The sequence below is a fragment of the Chiloscyllium plagiosum genome, chromosome 25, assembly GCF_004010195.1.
Source record: "Chiloscyllium plagiosum isolate BGI_BamShark_2017 chromosome 25, ASM401019v2, whole genome shotgun sequence".
NCBI lineage: Eukaryota > Metazoa > Chordata > Chondrichthyes > Orectolobiformes > Hemiscylliidae > Chiloscyllium > Chiloscyllium plagiosum.
The window spans coordinates 26807064-26820960 of record NC_057734.1 but is presented as its reverse complement, the minus strand read 5'-3'; the positions used below and the strand labels follow the sequence as shown (position 1 = coordinate 26820960).

The window sequence follows — 13897 nt, the reverse complement described above, 5'->3', positions numbered from 1 at the left end:
CTCTACGTCCTATACTTCCCATCTCTGTGGGATGCCGTCCGGCTGGCCGATCCGACACAGACCGCCCCCTGCCTTTACCATCCCCGTCCCGGCTGCGACCTTTTCAGTGAGGGCGTTTAGTTTCTGCTCATGATTATTGAGCAGACTCTCCAGTCGCTCTGTTACACGGTCTCGGACCGGGTCCTCATACGCGGTATTTCCCCCTAGAACTTTGACAACAGGCGCCTGTATGGTTGGCCCCTCGCAACGCGGTTGGAGCGGACACAGTGGTGCCCTGGTGTCCGCAAGCGGGGCCGTGGGCGATGCACCGGGAGCGGGTGATCCTGACTGTGGGCTGGTGTAAGGGGGTGGCGGACTTCCCTTGTGGTTGGCACCTTGGGTCGGCACGGCCACAGGAGAAGTGTAAGGTGTAGGGGGGTAAACTGGAGTAGGGTTCAGAGACCACTCAGGCTCACATTCCGGGACAGGACCCTGCTCACCCAATACTGGTGTGTGAATAGGTGAAATCGGTAAGTGGCTTTGGAAGCGTATCAGAAGCTCTCGCAAGTAAACATCTCCATCCTCCTTTTTATTGGAAGATTTGACTAATTTAAAAAACCCTTTCTTGGTATCCCCTTTCCTCTCCCGCAGGTAGGTTAGGATTTTAGCTTGGAAGGCATCAAATTCGCTTGTCGTAAAGAAGGGTTGGTCATCCTTAGGGAACCAGTTCTTAACCCGCCACAGCTTGAGACTATTCTCTAGGTTACAGACCTTTCTTTTAGCTTCCATAGCAATATTATTCTCCCTTAACTGGGTCCTGATCTCCCCCAATATCTCCCCTGTTGGTGGCCGCGAGTCGGGGGTTATCGGGACTGGGGTGGACTTGTTAGTGTATGCATCAGTGGGTAAAGTAACAGTCGCGGCTAAATAGTCTAGCTCCCGGGTAAGACCGTCCGAAACAGTTGGGCCATTAGGGGAACAAACCGGTCTGTATCGCCATTGCGGGGTAAAGGTCACAACCATTTTTGTTTTCCATTCCCGGGAGCTATCAGTGCTCGGGGGTATCCACCCAGCGGGGGGCTTGCCTAGCGCAATTGTTTGGAGAGCCGAATAATGTGGTGACCTGTAGAGACCGTCCAGAATCTTGATCATTAATGTGGGATTTTTAAATGTTTCCCTCAATCTTGTCAGGATAATTCCCTTTTGTTCTGGTGCTTGGGCAATCACCAGGTCCAACCTTTCCTTATGCAGGGCTACGCTATCCAGCAGTAACTGACTGTGAATAGGCATGTTCCCACTGTCCCTGCAGTGGCACCAGGGCACTCCGGGACGTGCTGTCCTGAGGTGAGTCAACTTAGGTGGTCCGAAATTCAGGTCCCCCATGTCGGATCTCCCCTGAAGGGAACCGCTTCAAGAACAGTACGTCTTTCAAAGCCTGACCTTCGCGTGGCAGATCTCTGCTCTTAACAACCGGTCTAAGGCAGACGTCTGTACGGTTAAACCTTCTTTAGGAGAAGAGTTCCGACCTCTGTCACCCCGGGTATGTTTGGTGGTCAGAACGAATATGCAAACAAAAGATTCGTCAGTTTTAAGTGCTCAGTAACGTGGATCCAGGAAGTCGAATATGGTCAGCGCTCAGGTAGGTAACTTCAGGTAATCGTCAGGCAGAACAATCTGCAAAATCGGGCAAAACAGATATGGGCTCCGGCTCCGAAAGCCGCCCAAGGGACTCAGGCAAAAACAGATATGCGCTCCGGCACCGAAAGCTGCGCAAGGGACTCAGGCAAAAACAGATACGCGCTCCGGCTCCGAAAGCTGCGCAAGGGACTACATAAGCGGTATAACATTCTGTAGTGTAAATAGCACTCTGAGTTACATTGTAAATGTTTAGTTAATACACGAGTGTGTAACTTACTGCAGTGTAAATATCTATCTGAGTTACACTGTAAATGTTTAGATCTTTACATGAGCAGCATACCTTACTGTCGTGTAAATAGCTCTCTGAATTACCCTGTAAATGTTTAGACATTGATATGAGCGGTAAACCTTACTGTAGTGTAAATAGCTATCTGCGGTACTCTTTAAATGTTTAGTTATTACATGAGCAGTATACCGTACTGTAGTGTCAACAGCTGTCTATGGTAACCTGTAACTGTTTAGATATTGACGTGAGTCGCATACTTTCCTGTAGTGTGTTAAGACGGACCCGCGGGGTCCTGTCTTTGCGTGTTTTTTCGGAGGGGGAGACTCTCACTGGCAACTATGGTTAGACGCAGACAGCCGTTTATTCACAGGATCTTAACTGGTACAACGAATCTACAAGCATGCATTCGTTGGAGAAGGCGTTCTCTCTTCTCGTTCAAATTTGACACAATTATACTTCGCGCTGCCTGGAGTCCCCGGTCAGTTCGCCTTCCCCATTGGTCCATTCATCTGCGCGCGCTGGGGATCCGTCCTCCTATTGGCCGCATCGAAGTGCCTGTCCAGCTCCTGCTGTGCTTGACAATGGCTCAGCCATCCCCGGGAGCGGTTCAGATCCCGTATTCAATAGTCCATTGTGTCAAGGAATTACTATGCGTCTGACAGGCTAGCCATTTTCAATAGTTTCAGTTTAACTAAATTGTCAATTACACTTATCCACTTTAGACTTAAATAGAGCCATTCACACTTAACAGTTACAGGTTCCGATAGAGCAATTCACACTTGTCTAACAGTTACAGATTCCGATCGGTTTCTTTATTAATCCCGAGTTTCGATGGGGCAATTGATACTGGCTGGTATTTACAGGCTCCAAGATTTAATTAACATTATGCATATCCCTTACAAGCTCCAGCCAGGTAGTCATACAGCCGCCAGCAGCAGCTCGCTTGGCTGTTGTTAACCATTTCAGGGCTGGAACTGGAAGTGTCTGTTGCAGAACTAGTGTCACCCTCCCTAGCCCTACATTAAACACCCCAGTGAAATCTCCCCAACAATGGTAAATAAGATGGTAACCTGTGAGAGTTTGTAGAGTGAGTCTTTTATTGACAGGACTGGCTCTCTCTGCACACACTTGAATAAATCATTATTATCCTGATTCTCAGTCTCCAAACAAATTGTCAAATGAAATGACCACAGAAGGAAGCACAGAACATTAACATCTCTTCAGAGCCTCCAGTTAATTCCTCCCAGGACAATACTTTACATTCTCTTGGGTGGAACCTACCTCATGATTGTCCCTAGATACTCTGACCAATGGAAACAATCTCCAGCGTCGGGGCAGGAGCAGAAGTTACAGACCCTGTGGCTGCTCTACATGAAGATTCAAACTGCCCACAATTATTGCATTGCCTTTGGTACAAGCTCCAAAAACATTTTGTTTAATGCTGTGTCCAGTGATTAAAGGAAAAACTGTTAGTGGGTCAATAAACAGTTCCCGAATGTTTTCTGACTCTTACTATTCCTAATTTCTGCCTGTACAGATTATACTTCATGATCCTCCAAGGTCAGATCCCTTCTCACTAATGTTCTTATGTTATTGTTTACTATCCTGTTTTGTTATTCTAACTGTCTTTCTGAAATAGTTAGATTTAAATCTAATTGCTATAACAGAAATGTGATTACAAAATGATCAAAGTTGAGAAATAGAAGATTGCATTTAACTGATACATCTCCATTGTATCACTAGTGCATTTGTGCAGATGCTTTATGTTTTCACTTAGTTTCATGTTCCTAATTACTATTTCCTACAATTGCTTTAATTACTATCGTTTTGTAACTTTTGTTAATTTCTCCAACCCCTTACCTTATCTTTACCCATAGGCTTATACTGTTCTTGCTTTCATCTTTCTCTTTGCATTTCTAAATCTCCCTTCACCCGACCCACCATACATCACTGCTGCACCTCCCCTATATCACCTCCCCATCCCAACCAATTGATTTAAAGTCCTGTTCAAATGGAAGCCTTTCCAATAGAACAGCTCATGCACCTTCAGTACTAACGAGGTCAATTCCTGGAATGGCAGGACTACCTTACGCTGAAAGACTGGAGTGACTGGGCTTGTATACCCTTGAGTTTAGAAGACTGAGAGGGGATCTGATTGAGACATATAAGATTATTAAAGAATTGGACACTCTGGAGGCAGAAAACATGCTTCCGCTGATGGGTGAGTGCCGAACCAGAGGACACAGCTTAAAAATATGGGGTAGACCATTTAGGACAAAGATGAGTAGAAACTTCTTCATCCAGAGAGTGGTGGCTGTGTGGAATGCTCTGCCCCAGAGGGCAGTGGAGGCCCAGTCTCTGGATTCATTTAAGAAAGAGTTGGATAGAGCTCTCAAGGATAGTGGAATCAAGGGTTATGGAGATAAGGCAGGAACAGGATACTGATTAAGGATGATCAGCCATGGTCATATTGAATGGCGGTGCAGGCCCGAAAGGCAGAATGGCCTACTCCTGCACCTATTGTCTATTGTCTATTGTCTAATGCGAGTGCACAATGAATCAGACAACGTCTTCCTACATCACTCTTTGAGCCATCTGTTTAATTCTCCAGACTGCTTGACCCTTCGCCAATTACAGCATGGCTCAGCTAACAATCCAGAGTTGTTCTGAACTTTAATTTAGACCGTGCCTCCTCCAATAGCTCTCCTGGTTCTACCTATGACATTTGTTTCTGCACAGACTGTGACTACTGGATTCTACTCTTCCCACTCCCCTCCAGCTAACATAAGATATACCTGGTAACAGGCAGGTGACTCAACCTCTAGAGCTCCTGGTCACTTCTGTCTTTGACTATTCTGTCTCCTTTCATTAAGTTAAAAATCACACAACACCAGTTTATAGTCCAACAGGTTTATTTGGAAGTACTAGCTTTCGGAGCACTGCTCCTTCATCAGGTAACTAGTGGGGCAGGATCATAAGACACAGACTTTAGAGCAAAAGATCATAGTGTCATACAATATATTGTATGATATGATATATTGAACATATGTAGATTGCTGTCTTTCATCTTTTAGAATGGGTTGCATGTATTGATTCATTAATATGTAAATCCCAGAACTTCTTTCAATTCACATTCCCGAGATTACTTCAGGTTTTATAAAAAAGGGGGACATCTCAGGTGTCTATTCATCGTATCTCAACTCATCGATCACCAGTTCTAACATGCCACAGCGAGAAACCGTAATGACCTCCTCAGGAGACAGACATAGGACCTAACCAATAGGGTACCCTTCATTGTCCAGTACTTCCCGGGAGCAGAGAAACCAGGCCATGTTCTTCACAATCTGCAACAAATTAACGATGAGGAAGAGCACCTCGCCAAGACCTTACCTATGCCTCCATTCTCGCCTTTAAGCAAGTGCCAAGCCTTAAACAGATCATTGTTTGCAGTAAACTGCCCGGCCTTCAGGACAACATCGACCATACAACCCTCATGGCAACCACTGCAAGACGTGTCAGAGTGTCAACATAGATACTACCATTACACATGGGGAAACCACCCACCATGTACACAGCAGGTATTCATGTGACTTGGTCAATGTTGTCTATCCTACACACTGCAGGCAAGGATACTCCCGAAGCATGGTACAAGCATCTGCTACAACGGATGAATGGACATCGCGCAACAATCGCCAGACAGGGAAGTTCCCTCCCAGTCGGGGAACACTTCAGCGGTCAGGGACATTCGGCCTCGGATCTTCGGGTGACCATCCTCCAAGGCAGACTTCGGGATATGCAATAATGCAGAGTGACCAAGCAGAGACTGATAGCCAAGTTCGGTACCCATGAGGATGGACTCAAATGGGACCTTGGGTTCACGTCACACTACAGGTGACTCCCACTACACTATACACTCTCACACATGTACTCACACACAAGCACACATTGATATACATACACTTTTACATGCTCACACACTCACATAGATTCTCTCTCATACACAACTGGCCTCTCAGACACACACACTTGCACCCCACACACTGTCACCCATGCGCATACCCTCTCACAGGCAGTCAATCCATGTGACATTTTATAAATTATTACTTTGGAAATAGAACCAGTCAGACTCAAGATTGGAATACAGACAGACTCTAACCTCACACCTTTATTGTACTGCCTGAGCTGAGATGTCACCTTTTTTATAAAACCTTAAGTCATCTCAGGAATGTTACTTTAAAGAAGTTCTGGGATTTACGTATTAATGAATTGATACCTGCAATGCATTCTAAAAGATGAAAGACTTAACAGCAATCTGTGTTCAATATATTGTATCAATTGCATGACGCTATGATTTTTTGCTATAAAGTCTGTGTCTTATGATCCTAACCCACTAGTTACCTGATGAAGGAGCAGTTGGATTATAACCTGGTGTTGTGTGATTTTTAATTTTGTCCAGCCCAGTCCAACACCGGCATCTCCACATCATCTTATCACCAAAACATTCCTCTTTGCTCACTCCACTTGAATGGCATGCTTTACAATAGTTTCATGGCCAGTCCATACATCTATCTTAAAGTCCTTCTGTGTATTCACTCTGGGAATCAGTTTAGCTCAGTTGGTTGAATTGTTGGTTTATAGAGCAGTGCGATGCTATACAGCATGTGTTCAATGCCCATCACTGGTTTGAGGTTGCCATGAAGGATTCTCGTTCTCAACCTTTTCCCTCGCCTGAGGCCTGGTGGCCCTCAGGTTAAATCACCACCAGTTGCTTCTCTCTCTAATGAGAGAGCAGCCTCTGTGGTCTGGTAAGACAATGGCCACACGACACAATAAACATCTTGAAGATGTTGGATAAAGTGAGAGGTTAAACCTCCTCCAAAACTACGTGCAGATCTTCCAAACTGATCAAATTGACAGTCACACCCTTCTGTCTCTGACCATGGCGAATTGTAATGTTCTAGGAGAAAGTGAGGGCTGCAGATGCTGGAGATCAGAGCTGAAAATGTGTTGCTGGAAAAGCGCAGCAGGTCAGGCAGCATCCAAGAAACAGGAGAATCGACGTTTCGGGCATAAGCCCTTCTTCAGGAATGAGGAAAGTGTGTCCAGCAGGCTAAGATAAAAGGTAGGGAGGAGGGACTTGGGAGAGGGGCTTTGGAAATGCGATAGGTGGAGGGAGGTCAAGGTCAGGGTGATAGGCCGGAGTGGGGTGGGGGCGGAGAGGTCAGGAAGATGATTGCAGGTTAGGAAGGGGGTGCTGAGTTCGAGGGATTTGACTGAGACAAGGTGTTCTGCATAACCTAAGGGATGGGACTGCCTCATGGAATATTTTAATAAAGGGCTTATTGTGACACAGCGACGGTTTCTTGCCTCTGAGTCAGGAGGCCTGGGTTCAAGTTAAATCCCATTTGCTCCAGTGGTGTGTCATAACATCTCTGGACCGGTTTCAAAGATTTCAAACAAAAAAGCTACATTATTTCTCCTTCAGGCTTGGCTTCTAGGCAGGGAAAGGGTCCAGAAGTGAAAAGTAGAAATTGGGAGGGTTTAAACTAGTGGGAACTATAGCAGCAGGTCAGAAAGTGGAAATTGAGGGAAAGGTACATGTTTAGACCAGTAAATCAGAAAGAAAGGACAGGCAGAGGCAGGTAAATGAATGCAATGCTACTAATAGCCTGAAGTGTATTTACTTCAATGCAAGAAGTATTATAGCTAAACAGATGAGCTTAGAACCTGGATCACATGGGACTGTGATATTGTGGCTATTACAGAGACTTGGACTGCTCTACATTCCAGGGTTTTGTAATTTTAGATGAGATAGAGAAGAAGGTAAAAGAGATGGAGCAGTTGCATTACTAATCAGGAAGGATGTTACATCTGTACTCAGAGAGGGCAGCCTGGAGGGCTCATCCATCTAAGCAATACGGGTACAGCTCAAAACTAAGATGGGTGCAATCACTCTGATAGGATTACACTATAGGCCCCCCCAACAGCCACCAAGATATTGAGGAACAAATATGTAAGCAGATTATGGAAAGATACAATAAAAGCAGTGCTGTCATAGTGGGTGACTTTAACTTCCCTAATATTGACTGGGACTCCCTTACAACAAGAGGCTTAGACTGGGCAGATTTTGTTAAGTATATCCAAGAAGATTTCTTGAAACAGTATGTGGATAGTCCAACTAGAGTCCAACTGGACTTTGTCCTGGCTAATGAGCCTGGCTCGGTGACTGGCCTTTCAGTGGGATAGCATTTTGGAAACAGTGATCACAATTCCTTAAGTTTTGGAATAGTTTGAATAGGGATAAGTAAGGACCTTTATGGCAAGGTACTAAATTGGAGGAGGGCAAATTACATCAGTATTAAGCAGAAGCTAGGGAGGAGCTGTTACCAAGTAAGTCCACATTTGACATGTGGGAATTGTTTAAAGACCTGCTGATGAGAGTTCAGGACTGCCATGTTTCAGTAAGAATGAAGAATAGGGGTTGCAAGGTAAGGAATCCTTGGATAACAAGGGAGTTTATGAATTTAGTCAAGAAGGAAAAAGAGGTATATGTAAGGTTTAGGAAGCTAAAATCAGACAGGGGCCATGAGGAATCTAAAGAAAGCAGGAAGAACTCAAGCAGGGAATTAGGAGAGCAAGAAGCATGAAATGACCTTAGCAAGTAGGGTTAAAGCTAATCCCAAGGCAATCTATACATACATTAAAAGCAAGAGGATAACTAGGAAGAAAGTAGGACCTCACAAGGATAAAGGAAGGAACTTGTGTTTGGAGGCAGAGGATGTTTGTGAGATCCTAAATAAGTACCTTGCACCAATATTCAACCAATAGAAGGATATGGAGGATAGTGAGATTTGAATGGAGCATGCTAATGTGCAATAATATTTTGAAATCAAGAAAGAAGTGGTGTTGGGTTTCTTGAAGAGTATTAAGGTGGATAGGTCCCAGGACCCATTGTTTTCTACTCCAGGTTATTGAGAAAGGCAAGAGAGAAGATTCTGGGGAACCAAGATCTTTGTATCCTCGTTAGCTACTGGAGAATTCCCTCAGGGCTGGCAAGTAGCTAATGTTCCTCTATTCAAAATGAAAAATAGGGATAATCTAGGAAACTATTAGACTGGTGAGACTCACATCGGTGGTTGGGAAGCTACTGGAGAGAATTCATAGGAAGAGGATGTATGTACATTTGAAAAACATGGCCTAATTAGGGACAGTCAGCAAGGCTTCGTGTTGGGCAGATCATGTCTTACTAACTTGATTGAATTTTTCAAGGAGGCGACAAAAGTGATCGATAATGGTAGAACAGTGGATGTAGTCTATATGGATTTTAAAAGGTTTTTGACAAGGTCCCACATGGTAGGCTCTACCAGAAGATGAAGATGCATGGGATCCATGGTGAATTGGCCACATGGATTCAGAATTGGCTTGGCCAGAAGGCAGAAGGTAATAGTGGAAGACTATGTTTCAGGATGGTGGTCCGTAACTAGTGGTATTCCGCAAGAATGTGTAATGGGACCCCTGTTGTTTATGATATATATAAATGACTTGGATAAAATTTAGTGGGTGGGTTAGTTAGTTTGCAGATGATACAAAGATCGGTGGAGTTGTGGATAATGTAAAAGGTTATCAAAGGATACAACGGGATATAGATGAATTGAAGATATGGGTGGAGAAATGGCAGATGGAGTTTAATCTGTGTAAGCATGAGGAGCTGCACTTTAGGAGATCAAGTGTTAAGGAAAAGTATACAGTTGATGGCAGGACCCTGAACAGCATTGATTTACAGAGGGATCTTGGGATTCAAGTCCATAGTTCTTTGAAAATGGCCATGCAAGCGTATGACTTGCTTACCTTTATTGGTCAGGCAATTAAGTACAAGAGTCAGGATATCATGTTGCAGCTTTATAAGACTTCGGTTAGGCTACACTTAGAGTATTGCATTCAATTCTGGTCGCCACATTACGGGAAGGATGTGGAGGCTTTGGAGATGGTGCAGAAGAGGTTTATCAGGATGCTACCTAGATTAGAGGGTATGAACTATAAGGAGAGGCTAGAAAAACATGGGTTGTTTTCTATGGAGGCTCAGGGGAGACTTGTAGGAGTCTATAAAATTATGAGATGCATAGATACGGTTGACAGTCAGAATCTTTTTCCCAGAGATGAAATGCCTAAAATTAAGGGGCATTCATTTAAATTGAGAGTGGGAAAATTCAAAGGAGATGTGAAGGGCAAGTTCTTTACACAAAGAGTGGTAGGAGTGTGGAACATTCTGCCAGGGACAGTGGTGGAGGCAGATATAATAGGGGTGTTTAAGAGACTTTTAGATAAGCACATGACTATTATTTGATATTATAGTTGAACTAAATTAAGCTTAAGAGTAAAAGTGCCAGGAGATTCTAGACCTGCGTTTTGCTCCGCTTGCTCAATGTGGGATCTTAGGGATGGGCTGATGTACCAGGCTCCTTCACATGCAGGAAGTGTGTCCAGCTGCAGCTCTTGTTAGGCTGCATGATGGCTCTGGAGCTGCAGATTGACTCACTTCAGAGCATTCGCCATGTTGAGGAGGTCATGGGTAGCACGTTTAGTGAATTGGTCACACCGCAGATTGGGGTTGCTGAGGTAGAAAGGTAGATGGTACATTTTTGATACTGCTGGGGGAGATGGCTCACCAGGGGAAGGCAGCAGTAATCAAGTTCATGGCACCATGGCTGGCTCTGCTGTACAGAAGGGCAGGAAAAAGAGTGGAAGGGTTGTTGTGATAGGGGATTCAATTGTAAGGGGAGTAGATAGGCAGTTCTGTGGTTGAAAATGAGACTCCTGAATGGTATGATGCCTCCCAGGTGCATGGGTCAGGGATGTCTCAGATCAGCTGCAGAACTTTCTGAAGAGGAGGGTGAACAGCCAGCTGTCGTGGTGCATATCGACACCAATGATATAGGTAAAAAACAATATGAGGTCCAACAAGCAGAATTTAGGGACTTAGGAGCCAAGTTAAAAAGTAGGACCTCAGAGGTAATAATCTCAGGATTGCTACCAGTGCAACGTGCTAATAAGAGTAGGAAAGAATAGAATAAGCAGGATGAATGAGTGGCTTGAGAGATGGTGCAGGAGGGAGGAGTTCAGATTTTTGGTACATTGGGATCAATTCTGGGGGAGGTGGGACTATTACAAATTGGATGGTCTCCAGCTGGACAGGACTATAACATAATGTCCTAGGAGGTGCAAAGGCTAATACTGCTGGGAAAGGTTTAAACTAATATGGCAGGGGATGGGAATCAAATGAGGAGGTTGGTGGACACTAAGGAGGTAGTAACTAAGTGTAAGGAACTAGATAATGAAGCTATAACTTTATATAACTTTGTAGTTATATATTCATATTTACCATATATTCCACCCTTTGAGACCTATTGATCTCACACAAAGTAAGAACACAATGAGGCTAGACCTTCAGAACCCAGTTCATGTAGCTGCAGGCCCGAAAGCAGGCAGAAAAATATTCAGATGTCCAGTTCTCAAAGGGTTCCTCCTCTAACCCTGGAGAATCCGGGCCAAAAACTCGTTCCCCCATTGTCTCAAACAGGAATAAAGACCCAGAAATCCTTACAGATTAAGTTTAAGGAAAAAAGAAACAGGAAAAAAAATTCAAAAAGTCATGTCCCCACACACCGTTTGCACTTCAGTGGACAACGGGTCATAATAATAGAGTGTCAGAACCTTTTCTGTGATGGGAGACGACTCAGAACAGACCGGCACAACAAGGAATTGCTTTGCAGCAACGCGCACAAAAAAAGACTCCATGAGAGGTAAGGCACAGCATAGCACAATGGCAAGGACAAGTAACACAATAGCAGCAATGATTCCAATCTTGGCAAACCAAGCCCCCCAACCTCCCGAGATGCTGTCTAACCAGTCAAAGAACTGATGACCAGACCCGGCATTTTCCTTAAGCTCTCTTCTCAGATTTCTCAGCTTATCCAATGCCTTAGTAAACGATCCCTCCGGGGACTAGTATTATTATGTATGAAGGTACAGCAATGTTCCCCAAATAGTACACAGACACCACCTTTCTCAGCAACAGCCAGTCTAAGACCTGCCTATTTTGCCATGCCATTTTGCTGGTTGCATCTAACTGCTCACCTAATGCTGCGAGGGCATCATCAATATAATTAATAAATCTCTGCTGGTTATAGTCAATATAATTAATCCACTTGGAATTTTTGCTCCCAACATGGCAGGGATAAGTGCTTCCCAGCAAGCAGCAATCTTGTTTCTGGCCTTTAATTTGTTAGGGATGCTCTTTGTCTGCCCTATACTGTCCATGCGGATCGCTGGGTCATGGACATAATCTTTCCTATGGTGATGCAGCATCCGTTGAAGTGGTGTGTCAAACCGATCCTTAGGGGAGGTAACAATTTCCTGTAGTAGCATCACTCAGGTGCAAGTGCCTCCCCATTCCAAGGGAAGTGTTGGCCTCAATCCCCCTTCCATGCCACATAACCACCAAGTATCTGCTAACAAGATAAGCTGGTCATCTAATGCACGATCTAGCATTACGCCAGGTGTGATGTCCCATGTCGGGGTGTACTTTCCCACAAAGTGGCCAACCAGGACGTCACCATGCCACATGAAACACTCAAAGCCCAAATGGTGATGGAGTGCAAGGGCCTGTATTAGTAACATACAGTTGTCTTTGAAGGTAGACCAAGGAGTACTATAATTATATTTTCAAATGAGTTCACTTTGATCATATTGGGAAAATGTCTGGTACAACATACACCAATATAGGCAATAGGCCATTTTGTTAGTACAGTTGAGGTAACACGGATCATTTACAAGGCAGTGCTTCCCTCTGTAAGGCTTAATCACCTTGGGCATTGCCTACCACATTGACCTCTGTTCATTTGTTAAAAATTTCACAACCGTTCTCGCACCTGAGTCTTCAGATCCATCCATCTACTGAATCTATCAATCACCACCAACATAGGTCTTTTCCCTCTCACATAGTCAATCACCAAATATGTAAACGGTCCTTTGGGCACTGGTATGTGACCTATAGGGGTCGATATTCCCTTTCTAACATTATTCTGATTGGATACCTTACATGGTGACAGGATCTAATGCGCTGTCTTGTTCCCAGTCCCAAAGGTGTAGCACTAGGGCCTGCCTGTCCGCCCTTCCAGGATCCCCTCAAGAAAGGGTTGCTCAGCAATGGACGCTGACAGACATTTGAGGTAGATTCCAATCCCAGTGGGTATCCTGGTCCCAATCAACACTGTCAAGGCTGGCACGTGGTGTTTGGGATAGCAAGAGCGCTGGACATATTTGATTTTACCTGTAACTTGGATTGTGGTTCAGTCTGGTTCTAGCCAGCCGAATAGAAAACCACCGCTCACCTCATTTGCGAGTGGAAAATCCTGGACTAGTTTATATTGTTTGTCTGGATCATGTCAGGGACACCAGGAGGAATACATTGCAAAAGCATAGCGTTAAACAAAGATGAGTCATCTTCTCACTTATTTTTCAATTGTGGGCTGTATACCACTTCTGTCAGACAGATTGTCACTTATTTCAGTCTTATAATACAACTATTCGTATTCAGGTCATGCCCAGAATTTTGCTGCGTTTAGAACCGTATCACTCTTTGGACATATTGAGAAAATTGGGCCGGTTTGTTCTTGCATTCAGGGGCATGCTTCATTAACATTTGGGATGGCTCAGGCCGCTCATCTCCATGATATCAGCCATGAAGACCGGACACTTCACTTACAAAAGAAGGAAAGGTTTGTAATAAGGGGGCTGTGCTGGGGACAATCAGGAGATATTAGGGGCTCAGTGGGGATCCTGGAATAAAATTCCCATCCTCATCCTTATCAGTGTCATGGGCTGTGGGCGGCACGGTGGCACAGTGGTTAGCACTGCTGCCTCACAGTGCCAGAGACCCGGGTTCAATTCCCACCTCAGGCAACTGTCTGTGTGGTGTTTGCACATTCTCCCCGT

The 13897-nt window shown here is 44.6% G+C and overlaps 1 protein-coding gene across 1 annotated transcript in view; it reads left to right on the top strand.

Moving 5' to 3' along the window:
* Positions 1-1603: 1603 nt before the first annotated feature.
* LOC122562412 (hydroxycarboxylic acid receptor 1-like) overlaps positions 1604-13897 on the top strand; it is a 57836-nt gene continuing 45542 nt past the window's right edge. The window contains exon 1 of the mRNA XM_043715269.1: positions 1604-1618. Coding sequence (XP_043571204.1) covers positions 1604-1618 — 15 coding nt within the window. The remainder of the gene's footprint in view (positions 1619-13897) is intronic.